Source organism: Protopterus annectens, chromosome 8.part0 (assembly GCF_019279795.1).
Source record: "Protopterus annectens isolate FY-2018-M chromosome 8.part0, PAN1.0, whole genome shotgun sequence".
Taxonomy (NCBI): Eukaryota; Metazoa; Chordata; order Ceratodontiformes; family Protopteridae; genus Protopterus; species Protopterus annectens.
The window spans coordinates 1021509680-1021526132 of record NC_056741.1 but is presented as its reverse complement, the minus strand read 5'-3'; the positions used below and the strand labels follow the sequence as shown (position 1 = coordinate 1021526132).

Genomic DNA, 16453 nt, shown 5'->3' with positions numbered 1-16453 from the left:
AGGAGTTGAAAATGAGCTTATGTGCAAGAGTACATTGAGTATAGGTGAGATGATTGAATAGTTCTAGCCATTTTAGTTTGTGGAGAGAAGAACAGTGGTGGGTGGAGGACTTATGGCTGGTAGCGAACTTGGCGATTTTGTTGCAGCAAGAGGAAAGTTGTGTTTTAAGGGAAGATTGTAGATTAGTTAGGAGTGGGGGTCCATAGAGAAGGGAGGGGATAAGAAATGAGGTAGAGAAAGTGATTTTAGTGGAGGGTGTGAGATAACGATTTTGCCGGTAGAGCATGCCTAGTTTTTTATGGGGTTTTTTGATATTTAGTTGAAGGTGGGAATTGAATTTAAGCTGACTGTCAATATGGACCCCTAGTAACTTGGCCTCTGACACCAGTTCCAGAGATGTGTTGTTATGGCTAGTGATAGAGAATGTGCTTGTATTGAAAGAGGTGACTTTAGAGGGAGTAAATACCATTAATTTGGTTTTAGAGGCATTAAGTGCTAGGTGATTTTTTTTCATCCGTTGTTCAGTGGTTGAGAATGCATCTTGTGTAAGCTTTAGGAGTGTAGGGATGGATGTGGCAGAACAGATAATAGTTGAATCATCTGCGTATTGGATGATATTTGAGAAAGGGATAGAATTGTGGAAGTCGTTTATAAATATATTAAAGAAGAGGGGACCCAGTATGGAACCTTGGGGAACTCCAGTTGGGGTATTAAGGAATGAGGAGGTGGCCTTTTTCCATTTTACTGCTTGATATCTATTGGATAAGTAGCTGGAGAACCAGTTCAGAGAGGAAGGTGATAGGTTAAGCTTAGAGAGTTTAGTTAGAAGTAGGTTGTGAGAGATAGTGTCACAGGCCTTAGAGAAGTCAAGTAGTCGGGTAGAAACAATATGACCAGAGTCCCGGGCTTTATTTACAGTTTCCAGGAAGGAGAGGAGGGCTGTCATAGTGCTGTGACCTGGTCTGAATCCATGTTATGTGGGAGTTAGTAGGTGACTATCTAAGAGATGTGGTAGGAGTTGTAGTTGAATACACTTTTCTAGGAGTTTAGAGATGGGAGACAGGATAGCGGGACGGAAATTAGTAACATTGTTATTGTTGCCGCCTTTATGTAAAGGTATGATAAAGGCCTTTTTCCAAATTTGGGGTACTATGCTTTCTTGGATAGAGCGGTTGATTAGAATGCTATGCTAAGAAAGTGTGAAGGAATGTTATCTGGAGCATTAGAGCATGGCTTCAGTTTCTGAAGGAGTTTTTTTATGGTAGATGTGGGTATAGGTTATAATGAGAAAGGTGGGGAATTGGAAGAGGGGGTATTTGAGGGTTCATAGGTTCATAGGTTCATACTAGGCTATCTGCCCTAGGGCATTTATAAGCCTAGCCAGAGTGTAATTGGCTTTTGCCACCCATTTTAAATTAATTTTGCTATGCCCTTTTTCGAGGTTAGTATACTGTGCCTCTGTCTAACAGTGACACAGAAGTGATACCCGGGGTAAACCTACGATCTCCCATCCACTCATCAAGAATCCTCTTGAAGACAGTCAATGAGGGACTCTGCCTAACCTGGACTGGGATTTTATTTCAGAGTGAAGGGAGCCTCTGGGTTATGAATCTGTCCCTCCAGCATGTCCTATTTATTTCAATGCTGAGGTTCAAGTCTCTCGAGCACGTAGCTCGATGGGATTTGGATTTTCTGAGGTGCAGCATGTCCATTAATTCCGGGTTGGACATGGCTTTATACGTCAGGCACAGATCGCCTCTGAGCAGGCGGTGTGCCACTGAGTAGAGCTGGAGTTTCTTTAACCAGGCAGCATATGGCATCTGTTTGAGCCCTATGATCCTCTTGGTGAGGTGCTTTTGGGGTCTTTCCAGTTGCTGCAGGTGTCTGGTAAGGTACATCCTGAAAGGGGCATTGTACTCAATTATGGGCCTGATGAGGGATAAGTAAAGAGGCACGATGACCTCCCCTGATCTAGATGTGAATCCCTTCATGATTAGGTGGGCTATATAAAATGTTTTTCTAACCACTTTGGCCACATGGTTGTCAAATGAGAGATTGCTATCAACTTGGGTCCCCAGGTCCCTAATTACTTCTTCTGTACTTAATGGATTACCACCTATGTGGTAATTTGTGGGTACTTTGTTTTTGCCAAAGGGGATGACTATACACTTTTTGGCATTTAGCTTGAGGCCATGGCTCTGGCACCAGTTGTCTGTTTCTATGAGGCCCTTTTGGAGGATGCTTGTGTTGGCTGGAGAGTCGATTATGGCACCCAGTTTGCAGTCATCTGCGAACTTAGTCAGCCATAGTCCTTCCATGTTGGCCTGTAACTCCGAGAAATATATACCGAACAAGAGAGGTCCCAGGACTGAGCCTTGTGGGACGCCACTTGTAACTGGTTTGGAGTCTGACATGGCTCCAGCAATTCTAACCATGTAGGTTCTGTCCTTGAGCCAGTTTGCAACCCATCTAGTGACATAGGGGTTTATATTTAAGCTGGTGAGCTTATCTATAATGCCTGAGTGGGGTATTGTATCGAAGGCTTTTGCGAGGTCCAGGTAGGCTGTGTGGACCACCTTCCCCTTGTCAATGGCCTTGGTGACTGTTTCAAAGAAATCAACCAGGTTTAAGAGGCAGGATCTTCTCTTAACAAAGCCAAACTGGGTAGGATCCAGTGCCTGTAGGTCCCCAATATCTTTATTTATGAGGTCCATGATGATCCTTTCCATAGCTTTGCAGACTAAGCTAGTCAGGATTATGGGGCGATAGTTTCCAGGATCCGTTGAGGCACCACCTTTGTGGAGAGGGACCACTGTTGCTGTACGCCAATCTTTGGGTACATATCCTTTAGTAAGGCTAAGATTGAACAGTAGTTTTATGTTTGGGTTTAGCTCTTCTTGGAGTTCATGTAGGACGCAGCCCGGGACACCGTCTGGTCCCATTGATGCTGTGTTTTTTGCTTTGGAGAGGGCAGCTCTTACCTGAGCATCTGAGATGTCAAAGGGGCAGCACTCTGCTGGGATAAATATTTGCCCTTTTGGTGGGGAGGGGGGGTGAAGTTTGCGCTGAACCTGTCAGCTAGGATGTTGGCAATGTCTGTGGGTTCGGTGTATTTTTTGTCATTTTGGACTAATTCTGAGCATATCTGGGAATTCTCACCCAGGTTCCTAACATAACTAAAGAAAGCCTTGTGATTATCCTTAGTGTCCTGTGCAATTTTTCTCTCGAAGCTGGCCTTAGACGATTTTATGAGTGCCCGTAGTTTTTTGCTAATACTGATCAGAGATGCCTTCCCTTTTTGGGATTTTGCTCTATCATGTAGTAGCTTCCTCCTTCTATTGTATAGTTTGTTTATGGCTGGGGTCCACCAGATAGGACGTCTGCCTTTGGAGGATTGGGTCTTGGTTTTATTTGGGATTGCATGATCCATGCATTCCTGAAGGTGTTCATAGAATGCGTTTATAAAGGATTCTGCAGTCTGGGCCGTATTTTCCACAGGCCCGGGGGCTTTGAAGGATTCCACCTCGGTTTTGAGGAGTGTGAAATTTGCTTTAGAGAAGTTTTTCACTGTGGTTTTCAGGGCAGCGGGTGGAGTCGGGATGTGAATATCCAGTGAGATTAGTTTATGGTCTGATCTTACCAGTGAGGGATACACATCTGGTCTGGAGCATAAAGTCCCCATGTTGGTGATGATCAGGTCCAGTATGTTTTCTCCGCTAGTGGGAGTGGTAACAAGTTGTTCCATAGCATTTGAGTTTATAAATTCTAGGAACCTTTGCGCTAGGGTGTTGGAGCTAGAGTAATGCTCCCAGTCTATGTTTGAGTAGTTGAAGTCGCCCAATATAATGGTGTTTGGAGAGACCTTCATATTTTCCAGTGTTCTCAGGAAGGCCGAGTGGGGGTCCTGGGTTTGGGAGGGTGGTCTGTAGCAGGCTATAAACTGGAAGGCAGTTTTACCCACTGTTAGTTGCACATGGATAGTCTCTGATGCTTCGTGCTGTGCCACCAACCTGGAGGTGTGGGTATCTTTGACAAATACTGATACTCCCCCTCCTTTTGTGGTATGGTCCAAGTTTTGGGGCCGAAAAGCATGATATGAGGTATAACCTTGTAGTGCTGGGGTGCTCTCTGGAGCCATGAACCAGGTTTCTGTTACTGCACAGATATCGATGTTCTCCATGCTAAGGAGAGTTTCGGGTGATGATGATGGAGAAGAAATGAGAGTAGAAGTAGAAGTGGAGGGTAGAGAGTTAGTAGAGAAGGATGGGGTGAAGTAGAAGTGGAGGGTAGAGTGTTAGTAAGGGAGGATGGGGGTGAAGTAGAAGTGGTGGGTAGAGTGCTAGTAGAGGAGGATGGGGTGAAGTAGAAGTGGAGGGTAGAGTGTTAGTAGAGGAGGATGGGGTGAAGTAGAAGTGGAGGGTAGAGTGTTAGTAGAGGAGGATGGGGGTGAAGTAGAAGTGGAGGGTAGATTGTTTGTAGAGGAGGATGGGGTGAAGTAGAAGTGGAGGGTAGAGTGTTAGTAGAGGAGGATGGGGGTGAAGTAGAAGTGGAGGGTAGAGTGTTAGTAGGGGAGGATGGGGGTGAAGTAGAAGTGGAAGGTAGAGTGTTAGTAGGGGAGGATGGGGGTGAAGTAGAAGTGGAGGGTATAGTGTCAGTAGAGGAGGATGGGGGTGAAGTGGAGGGTAGAGTGTTAGTAGAGGAGGATGGGGTGAAGTAGAAGTGGAGGGTAGAGCGTTAGTAGGGGAGGATGGGGGTGAAGTAGAAGTGAAGGGTAGAGTGTTAGTAGAGGAGGATGTGGTGAAGTAGAAGTGGAGGGTAGAGTGCTAGTAGGGGAGGATGGGGGTGAAGTAGAAGTGGATGGTAGAGTGTTAGTAGAGGAGGATGGGGGTGAAGTAGAAGTGGAGGGTAGAGTGTTAGTAGATGAGAATGGGGGTGAAGTAGAAGTGGAGGGTAGAGTGTTAGTAGAGGAGGAGGATGGGGTGAAGTAGAAGTGGAGGGTAGAGTGTTAGTAGAGGAGGATGTGGTGAAGTAGAAGTGGAGGGTAGAGTGTTAGTAGAGGAGGATGGGGGTGAAGTAGAAGTGGAGGGTAGAGTGTTAGTAGAGGAGGATGTGGTGAAGTAGAAGTGGAGGGTAGAGTGCTAGTAGGGGAGGATGGGGGTGAAGTAGAAGTGGAGGGTAGAGTGTTAGTAGATGAGAATGGGGGTGAAGTAGAAGTGGAGGGTAGAGTGTTAGTAGATGAGGATGGGGGTGAAGTAGAAGTGGAGGGTAGAGTGCTAGTAGAGGAAGATGGGGGTGAAGTAGAAGTGGAGGGTAGAGTGTTAGTAGATGAGAATGGGGGTGAAGTAGAAGTGGAGGGTAGAGAGTTAGTAGAGGAGGATGGGGTGAAGTAGAAGTGGAGGGTAGAGTGTTAGTAGAGGAGGATGTGGTGAAGTAGAAGTGGAGGGTAGAGTGTTAGTAGAGGAGGATGGGGGTGAAGTAGAAGTGGAGGGTAGAGTGTTAGTAGAGGAGGATGGGGTGAAGTAGAAGTGGAGGGTAGAGTGCTAGTAGAGGAGGATGGGGTGAAGTAGAAGTGGAGGGTAGAGAGTTAGTAGAGGAGGATGGGGTGAAGTAGAAGTGGAGGGTAGAGTGTTAGTAGAGGAGGATGGGGGTGAAGTAGAAGTGGAGGGTAGAGTGCTAGTAGAGGAGGATGTGGTGAAGTAGAAGTGGAGGGTAGAGTGTTAGTAGAGGAGGATGGGGGTGAAGTAGAAGTGGAGGGTAGAGTGTTAGTAGATGAGAATGGGGTGAAGTAGAAGTGGAGGGTAGAGTGTTAGTAGAGGAGGAGGATGGGGTGAAGTAGAAGTGGAGGGTAGAGTGCTAGTAGAGGAAGATGGGGGTGAAGTAGAAGTGGAGGGTAGAGTGTTAGTAGATGAGAATGGGGTGAAGTAGAAGTGGAGGGTAGAGTGTTAGTAGAGGAGGATGGGGGTGAAGTAGAAGTGGAGGGTAGAGTGTTAGTAGATGAGAATGGGGGTGAAGTAGAAGTGGAGGGTAGAGTGTTAGTAGAGGAGGATGGGGGTGAAGTAGAAGTGCAGGGTAGAGTGTTAGTAGAGGAGGATGGGGGTGAAGTAGAAGTGGAGGGTAGAGTGCTAGTAGAAGAGGATGGGGTGAAGTAGAAGTGGAGGGTAGAGTGTTAGTAGAGGAGGATGGGGGTGAAGTAGAAGTGGAGGGTAGAGTGTTAGTAGAGGAGGATGGGGGTGAAGTAGAAGTGGAGGGTAGAGTGTTAGTAGAGGAGGGGGGGGGGAAGAAGAAGTGGAGGGTAGAGTGCTAGTAGGGGAGGATGGGGGTGAAGTAGAAGTGGAGGGTAGAGTGTTAGTAGATGAGAATGGGGGTGAAGTAGAAGTGGAGGGTAGAGTGTTAGTAGATGAGAATGGGGGTGAAGTAGAAGTGGAGGGTAGAGAGTTAGTAGAGGAGGATGGGGTGAAGTAGAAGTGGAGGGTAGAGTGTTAGTAGAGGAGGATGTGGTGAAGTAGAAGTGGAGGGTAGAGTGTTAGTAGAGGAGGATGGGGTGAAGTAGAAGTGGAGGGTAGAGTGTTAGTAGAGGAGGATGGGGTGAAGTAGAAGTGGAGGGTAGAGTGCTAGTAGAGGAGGATGGGGTGAAGTAGAAGTGGAGGGTAGAGAGTTAGTAGAGGAGGATGGGGTGAAGTAGAAGTGGAGGGTAGAGTGTTAGTAGAGGAGGATGGGCGTGTAGTAGAAGTGGAGGGTAGAGTGCTAGTAGAGGAGGATGTGGTGAAGTAGAAGTGGAGGGTAGAGTGTTAGTAGAGGAGGATGGGGGTGAAGTAGAAGTGGAGGGTAGAGTGTTAGTAGATGAGAATGGGGGTGAAGTAGAAGTGGAGGGTAGAGTGTTAGTAGAGGAGGAGGATGGGGTGAAGTAGAAGTGGAGGGTAGAGTGCTAGTAGAGGAAGATGGGGGTGAAGTAGAAGTGGAGGGTAGAGTGTTAGTAGATGAGAATGGGGGTGAAGTAGAAGTGGAGGGTAGAGTGTTAGTAGAGGAGGATGGGGGTGAAGTAGAAGTGGAGGGTAGAGTGTTAGTAGATGAGAATGGGGTGAAGTAGAAGTGGAGGGTAGAGTGTTAGTAGAGGAGGATGGGGTGAAGTAGAAGTGCAGGGTAGAGTGTTAGTAGAGGAGGATGGGGTGAAGTAGAAGTGGAGGGTAGAGTGCTAGTAGAAGAGGATGGGGTGAAGTAGAAGTGGAGGGTAGAGTGTTAGTAGAGGAGGATGGGGGTGAAGTAGAAGTGGAGGGTAGAGTGTTAGTAGAGGAGGATGGAGTGAAGTAGAAGTGGAGGGTAGAGTGTTAGTAGAGGAGGATGGGGGTGAAGTAGAAGTGGAGGGTAGAGTGTTAGTAGATGAGAATGGGGTGAAGTAGAAGTGGAGGGTAGAGTGTTAGTAGATGAGGATGGGGGTGAAGTAGAAGTGGAGGGTAGAGTGTTAGTAGAAGAGGATGGGGTGAAGTAGAAGTGGAGGGTAGAGTGTCAGTAGAGGAGGATGGGGTGAAGTAGAAGTGGAGGGTAGAGTGCTAGTAGAGGAGGATGGGGGTGAAGTAGAAGTGGAGGGTAGAGTGCTAGTAGAGGAGGATGGGGTTAAGTAGAAGTGGAGGGTAGAGTGTTAGTAGAGGAGGATGGGGGTGAAGTAGAAGTGGAGGGTAGAGTGCTAGTAGAGGAGGATGGGATGAAGTAGAAGTGGAGGGTAGAGTGTTAGTAGGGGAGGATGGGGTGAAGTAGAAGTGGAGGGTAGAGTGTTAGTAGATGAGAATGGGGGTGAAGTGGAAGTGTAGGGTAGAGTGTCAGTAGAGGAGAATGGGGGTGAAGTAGAAGTGGAGGGTAGAGTGCTAGTAGAGGAGGATGGGGTGAAGTAGAAGTGGAGGGTAGACTGTTAGTAGAGGAGGATGGGAGTGAAGTGGAGGGTGTGGTGATGTTAGAGAATGATGAGGTTAGTTTGGAAATAGAATCAATGAAAAAAGAGTTAAATTGTGTAGCCAAATCTATGTCAGGAGCATTGGGGTCTGGGCTGGGGTTGTCTGTTTTGCTGGGATTTAGGAGGGTGGAGATTCCTTTCCAGAATTTCTGAGGGTTTGTTTTATTGTTGTTTTGGAGTATGGAGAAGTAATTTTGTCGATCAGTGATGATGAGCTTTTTTACTTTATTTCTAAGTGTTTTGTATTCATTATGGATGGGGGAGTCCTATTTTTCTGGTAATGTGCCCAAGCTTTATCTCTGTGACGTATGGTTGCTAGTGTGTTTTTGGTTAGCCAAGGGGCAGTTTTGATTTTTATTCTTTTTGTCCTTAAGGGAGCATGGTAGTCTAGGAAGTTTAAGAAGGTTGAGTTGAAGTGGGCAACAGCATTATTTAGAGGTAGTGTTTTTAGAATGTTCCAATTTATTGCTTTTAGAGAGTTGGAAAAGGTAATTGGGTTAAAGTTTTTTTGGTTGCAAATAGTAATATAATTATGTGTACGGTATAAGGATGAAGGGAGTCGATGTGTGAAGGTGGGTAAGTGGTCACTAAGGGGATCGGGAAGTGTACCACTGTCAGAGAAATAATGGGGATGAGAGACTAAAATCCAGTATAGAATACTACCACTAGAGAGGTTTTTTGAGGGCGGGTTATGGAGTTGATTAGCTGTGAACAATTATAGAGGTTGATGTTAAGTGGGTTTGTGGGAGACTGAATGGAGGACCAATTGATATTCGTGTCTCCCAAGATTATTGTTTCATTGCTAATGTTGGTGGAGAGCCAGGAGAGGATGTCCTCGAGTATAGAAATATTGTCACCAGGGGGGATGTAAAGGGGGGCTATACATATGTGCTTGTGTTTGTTAACTTGAAGTAGTGCTAGGAGTAATTCAGCATTATTGAAGTGGGGAGTAGGTTTGTTATAGGGAGTAACTGACAAGGAGGATGAGTATAGGGGAGCTATTCCTCCCCCTTTTTTGTGGGATCTGTCTTTTCTAATAGAATAGTTGGATGATGTTATTTCAGAGTCTTTTATATGGGGTTTTAACCAAGTTCCAGAGATGGATAGGATGTCAGGTTTATTATGTATAAGCCAGGCATGGAGGTTTGGGATTTTGTTAACTATACTTTGGGAGTTTAAAGAGGTAAGTAGTATGGACTTGTCTATAGTGGATGAGGTGGGGAGGCAGGGTTAGGATGAATATCTCCTGATAATAGAATGGTAATTAGATGTAGGATCAGGCTGGAGAGGTAATTGGACTATTTAGAATATAGGTTAGGCTTAATTATGATTATGAAGGATTTGTTAGTTACTAAGGGGGTAGAATGTTTATGAAGGGTAATAAGTTTATATGGAAAGAGTAGATGTTTTTTTATAGGATATAGGTGGGGAGATATTGTGGTGTGTGAGTATAAGAGAGGTGAGGTAAGATGGTTGGTTACATGGAAGGATTGTGAGTGGTTGGTATTAATGGGCTGGGTGAGGTAGTAAATATAGGATATGTTGAAGAGAAGTAGTAGTAAAATGGAGATGGATGAGGGTTTTGAAAGCATGGTGAAATAGGGCTGTTAAGAGTTGGTATGTTGTTGCTGAGTTATTTATAGGTGCAAGAGGGTTGTATGTACAGAGGAGCAGGTAAGTCTCTAATATTAATGAGGGAGTGGAGAGTTGAGTGAGGGTTGATATGGGTGGGATTAGGGAGTGGGTGTTGACAGAGTAATGGAGACTAATTGGCCAGGTAGGGTATTCTAGGCGAGTTGAGTGATGGTTGATATGGGCGGAATAAGGGAGTGGGTGTTGACAGAGTAATGGAGATTAATTGGCCAGGTTGGGTAGTGGGTGTGGTTATGAAGGAAAAAATGTAGAGGTGCTGGGGGTGGGGTAGGGGAGCGGAGTGAGCCCGCAGGGCGAATGGAGCAGGTAGAGCCAAGGAAGGCAGGATAAAAACAAGAACCTATCAGTGGAGTGTTGATTGCAGAAGGTAAGTACAGGGGACAGGGATTTAGTAGGATAGAGTAGACTATGATGTTTAAGAAAAAGAGAGAGAAAAAATAGAGAAGTTAGAACTTAAACAGAATACAAGGAAGTAAGTGAAGAAATGGGAAGTCAAAAATAGTGGGGAGAGGCTGCCATCTAGTGGACAAATGCTGAAGTGCACCTGTGGCTCAACAAGGGCAAATCCCTGGACTGGATTGTATTGAGGAGAGAAGGGAGGTAGTGTAAATCAGGGAGCTAGAAGAGGGGCAAGTATGGGAGATACAGAATTAAGAAGGGTTTGGCTGCTGGCTTTCCTGGCAAGGGAGCGTAATGAAACACCTAGCAGGGCTTTAGATAAATATAGTAGTACAAAGGTTTAGCAGCAGTTGCACATGCTTCCTTAGTTCCTTCTAGGAGAAGCTTGGTTCAATTCCCATAAAGGGGATGAGGCAGCAGAGCTTGTTTTAATTTAGTTTAAGTCTAGGCGTCCAGCCAGGCGTAGTTACAGAGGGTAATGCAGGGCAAGAAAGCTGGAGAACAGGAGAGAATGTTGAGAGAGAAATTGTACTTTAGTAAGCAATACAGAAACACATTGGCTCCCAGCAACAGTAACATGCAGGTATCAGACATGAGTTAAAAAAAATCAACAAATGTTCAGAGCAGCAATACGTTTGAGATTTAAAACCCTTTGGCTAATATTTTGTTTCATTTAAGTTGCAAATACAGAAATTACAACAGTAAACAATGTATGCTTCTACTCACATATCTAAGAGTACACTAGCATAGAGAAGGTATTACATCCACTAAATGGACTACTATTTTAGGCAAATGTGTTATGCATAGCTCGCTAATATGCTTATGCAATGTAAATCCTATCCAGAGTTAAGCCAGAGTTAATCTTTTGTTGGGACCTTCAGTTGTGATCATATGCAGAGCAGAAAACACTCGGAGTGTTTAATTCTGTATATAGATAGACCACTGCAGTAACATCTAACACATTAGATAGACCACTACACTAACACTGATACATTTCTCGTAGTTAGGAAAAGTTAAGGGTCTTTAAGGAGCTATAGAAGAATCAGGAGCGGCTAACACATAATATGCAGTAAAACATTAAAAAAAAAAATCAATCAATACTGCAAAATAGGCACTACGAAATAGGCTAGGTGATGTTTCAGTACAATTTGCCTTGTAACGGCATCTAGTTAAGCACTTAGAGAGGATAGTAATTAAACATTACCTTGTAGTACGCATGTATAGGTTGGCGTTTTCAAAATACATTTGACCAGCACACTCAACGAACTACAGTTAGTTGGCTTTAACAATGTACATTAAACCAGCACACCATTATCATATTGAACTACATTAATGTAAAGACATTGCTGTTGTCACCCTTTTGTGTTAAAGTAAATGCAATACAGGCTTATAATTAGTTAGCGTTTTCGATGTACATTTAACCCGCACACTTCTGATACATCGGACAACATTCAGTGTAAAGTCATTGCTGTTTTCACCTTTTTCCTTTAAAATAATGCGATGCAGGTATACATTAGTAAGCAAAAATGATTCAACTTACTGTAGGTGCAGACGGGCTAAAGCCAAGGACGCACAGCAGCTGAGAACGAACGTAGTTTAAAGATGGCGCCCTAGGGCTGGGAGGTTTTATAAATTCAAGGAGGATGTTTAAGTAGAAGAGGGAGGAGCGGGGGTAGGTGTTAGCAGGTACAGACCGGAAGAACTGCAACTCTGCAGCAAGGTAGAGAGTTGACATACACGTACTGTCTAAGTAGATGGGTAGGTTCAGAAAATGAGGAGAGATTCAATGAGTGAGCCTGGGCTAGTGGAGGACAGAGATATAACGGGCTGATTGAAAAGGAGGCAAGTACAGGGGACAGGGATTTAGTAGGATAGCGTGGACTATGATGTTTAAGAAAAAGAGAGAGAAAAAATAGAGAAGTTAGAACTTAAACAGAATACAAGGAAGTAAGTGAAGAAATTGGAAGTCAAAAATAGTGGGGAGAGGGTTCCATCTAGTGGACAAATGCTGAAGTGCACCTGTGGCTTCACAAGGGCAAATCCCTGGACTGGATTGTATTGAGGAGAGAAGGGAGCTAGAAGAGGGGCAAGTATGGGAGATACAGAATTAAGAAGGGTTTGGCTGCTGTTTTTCATGGCAAGGGAGTGTAATGAAACACCTAGCAGGGCTTTAGATAAATAGTACAAAGGTTTAGCAGCAGTTGCACATACTTCCTTAGTTCCTTCTAGGAGAAGCTTGGTTCAATTCCCATAAAGGGGATGAGGCAGCAGAGCTTGTTTTATTTTAGTTTAATTTAATAATTTTCAATTTTTTTAGTTTAGTTTAATTCATGAATCGTTGAGCTTGCATGTTAGGGGTTGTGCATGTATCCCAGTTTATGGCATGATAGTTGAAGTCACCCATGGATATGGTGTTGGGCTGGATGATGGGTGACTCCAGTACATTCAAGTACAAGGTATGGTTATCCTGGATCATAGATGGGGACTATAGCTAGCAAGGATATGGTATTGGACTTTACCTAAGGTCAGTTGGATATGGAGTAGCTCAAGCATGTTATATTTTAACAATCTTGAGGTGTGCTTACTTTTTATGTAGATTGATACAACTCTACCTCTTGTCCCTACTTGTATTACTACTTGTGCTGGTCTAAATGTGTGGAAGGCATTATAGCCTTGCACTGCCAGGGTGCCTTACGTGGCTTTAAAAACATGTCTCAGTAACTGCACAGATGTCAGCACTCTCCAGGATAAGGAAAAAACTGACCCAGTGTTTCATAGGTTTATACTAGATTATCAGTCTGCAGACTATTATAAGCCTAGACAATATATAGAGGTCAGAATCAAACCCTGTATCTTATATCTGTGCAGTAATGACCTTATCCATTATGCCAGCCCCAGTTATACATACAAAAGACTGCTGTTTTCACCAAAATATGACCTTACTAGTATTCATTAGTTCTAAGGAAAACAATCTGCTTTTTAAAGTGATACCTCCACTGGAATCCCTTTACTGTATGTTAATGAATTCTTTGTAAAGTCTACCTTATCCAAATGCAGAAATTGCTTTTCCAAACACAGCATGAATCCTTATGAAATGAGCTATGCATACTGAGAAATCATTTGCTAAACATTTGACATGAGGAATGGCAGGCTGAAATACAACTGGATGCTACAAAATGCTCCATCAAGGGTTCTTATAACACTTGCACGTGAAGGACTTTGCACCTGGAATCGCTGACTTTAATATAATCTAAGCTGTGATGTCACCAAACAGCATGATTTAGTCTGTCCGCTAACTTTTTTTAATTTGTTCTCTTCCTAACACAGTCTGACCTCAGCCTTTTATGCCACTTCATAGAAACCAATCACATATGACATCATCTCACCTATTCCAAGGGAGAATTATAACTACCTACAAAAGGGAAAGTTATTTTTCTATGTGTCTCCTTGCTGCCAGTTGAAAACAACTAAACAAAACTCAGATGTTATGCCATCAGCAAGTGTGTTCCAGTTTTCATGCCTTGTGAATTCATTATACAGCATATCACTGCAAACAGTTTTTGCAATGTCATGGCTTTTTTCTGTTTTCCCTTAGAACCGTTCTTTATTTTTCACTTTCCTTCTTTCAGGAATTAAACATTTGTCAGATGTGGCTAAAATGTAATCAGAAAAGATAACTATATGTTTTTAGATGTTAGGGTAGTAGTGCATAAAGATGTGACTTTTCTATACAGTATATGGGAGAATTAGCATTTAATTTTCATATAAATTGTAAAATACTGATGCTTACAGAACTTTCTACATGACATGTTATCAAAATATATACACAGATAGATATCTTTATTTAGAAGCATATGCATATCTGTCTGTATATATATATATATATATATATATATATATATATATATATATATATATATATATTTATATATATATCTTTTTATCTGTATATCTACAGCTGTATCTGTCTACACACACATACACACACGCGCACACACACACACACACACACACACACACACACACACACACACACACACGCACGCACACACACACTCACACACACACACACACACACACACACACACACACACACACACACACACACACACACACACACACACACACACACACATAAACACAGGTTATTTCTCTTGATATGTGCCATGCATACATTTGTAGAATTATTGATTGACAAATTATACTTAACTTTAATGTTTTAATAAAACTTTATATATGGAAAATAACACTTATTTGCACTATTGCTCTAAAATTTAAAAGTGAAACATATTTTTACTGATCCTGTCATTCTAGTTTGACCACTTGAATTTGTTATATTTTTTAAGTGTACTAAGACAATAGTTCATTATTAATGTTGTGTCTCATTTTCAGGTTTAGTTTGCTTAAACTAGGAAGATGGTTCTGGAAACAAGATGGCATGAATACCCTCAAATATGAGGTTCTCTCAAAAGAATATCATCCTCTCTACACTAATGTTACTGTGGACATCGGCATGGAGAGGAAACCAGTGCACCGACTGGGTCTGAAATTCAGAAGACATTTATTCAAACCCTTATTTCATAAATCACAGTCAAAAGAAGCCCAGAAAATACCTACAAAGCCACCAAGAGTGTTTGTTTTGTGAATGAAATGCATAGTCAATGGTGACTTTTGGATGTTTACACACATTTTCAAAATAAATCATAAAATGCAATGAACTTGCAGATTAAAAATAGGTCTCTAATAAAAATGCATGTCTAACTGCTGCTGATGCTGGTTTAAAGCAATGCACTTATAAAAGGACCAGTTTGCCAAATAGTGTAATTTCTGGATTCTATGTATAGAATATCTCCCCTCTCCTTTACTTGTTACTGTATGTACTCTGATGGCAGGGTGCTATTGAAATGTATCAGTTCAACAAAGTACACTTTCTGAAGTGCTGAAGCTATAATAGCTGAATTTTTTGTATCTTAATATAAATAGCCTTCCTTAAGGGGGTCTTTCCATTATCATCTTTTTAGGATAGTCTATTTAAGGCCTGCCATTGACAGTTGTTCATCCATCCAAATGTTAAATCTTTAAATAAAGGCTGGGATTCATAGCTCCCTTGTCCACTCTGCAAAGCTGTACAGGTGATCGTGTGTAGCACATAATGGGTATCTAACTCATCAATGTCATGCATGCTTCAATGCAAAGACTCAATCCTGAGCAGTCTGACTCACTGTTCAGGTCTCCAAGACCACATGGAAATGTAATGATATGGGGGCAAGGTCTGTTTAAAGTAGGTTGCTGCATTTCATGGCTGTATTGCTCGCTTCGACTTTGCATAGTATAACGATTCAGATAAGGCCATACTGCAGAAGTTCTGAGCAGAGCAGTGGAGCCACATTGTAGCTATTAGTCACTTGCACCTTTTGTTGTAAGTAAGGCATATCCGAGCAAAGCAATGTGCATTACTGCAGGGTAAGTCTACTGTACAGTGCTTCACTCTGCTGAGATTGCCACTCCAGGTAAGTAGGTGTGTGGGCGTGTGTGTGTGTGTGTGTGTGTGTGTGTGTGTGTGTGTGTGTGTGTGTGTGTGTGTGTGTGTGTGTATTTAGGTATATGAGTGTTTTCCTGTGGTGGTGTTTACTGGGAATATATGTGTACATATTATGTCTGTGTGTGTGCATGCACCTGTGTGTCTATATGTTTGTGTACTTGCTTCCACTGCAGAATTGCAGGCCTGCAGAATTTGCTATGGTGCTTACTGAAGCAGTTGTTTAAACTGCTGAGATGAGTTGTTCATATGCATGCAAACTACAGCTTAATGCAATTCTGCACAGTGAAGAATATATATAAATAGGAAATGCATTATTGCAGAAAAAATACAAGTCCACCTGTCTGAGAAGCATGATTTGCACTGCTGCACAACTGTCTACAAACCTCATCCTAAGTATATCTTTTTAAATTTAAATCTATAGAATATTTATTTGTCTATCAATATGTTTTAATTTTTGTTGTGTGATTTTGTCAAATTTGCTCTGTCAGATTTTTACATATTCAATAATTTTGTTTTTTTTTTATGTAGAATGCTTATGGTTTAAGTATTTCAGTACTTCTTAAATGAAATAAATAAAATCTTAATTTTGCACTTACACTCTTCTTCTTTTAATTCTGCATATTCTTCTCTTTGCCCACAAGGAATTCACAACAGTCATATTTCCCTGCAGCTGAATGTCACTTCAGCCATATGCCCCCAACCAAATGTACCACAGGCAAATGTTTCACTGCCTAGGCACTTGAACCCACACATTTGAGGTGTGTATGGAGGTAGTAAAAACACTGCAGAAGAAAGGGGCAGACTAGGAACTTAGTTCAAGAGAAGTTCATAGGTTCATAGGTAGGTACTAGACTGTCTGCCTGAGGGCATTTATAAGCCTAGCCAGAGTGTGTCAGCTTTCGCCGCCCCATTGA

The 16453-nt window shown here is 42.7% G+C and overlaps 1 protein-coding gene across 1 annotated transcript in view; it reads left to right on the top strand.

Moving 5' to 3' along the window:
• The window catches only part of LOC122808058 (beta-1,4-galactosyltransferase 3-like), a 213210-nt gene extending 197760 nt beyond the window's left edge, over positions 1–15450 (top strand). The window contains exon 6 of the mRNA XM_044079041.1: positions 14390–15450. Coding sequence (XP_043934976.1) covers positions 14390–14642 — 253 coding nt within the window. The 3' untranslated portion in view covers positions 14643–15450. The remainder of the gene's footprint in view (positions 1–14389) is intronic.
• The last annotated feature ends 1003 nt before the right edge of the window (positions 15451–16453 follow it).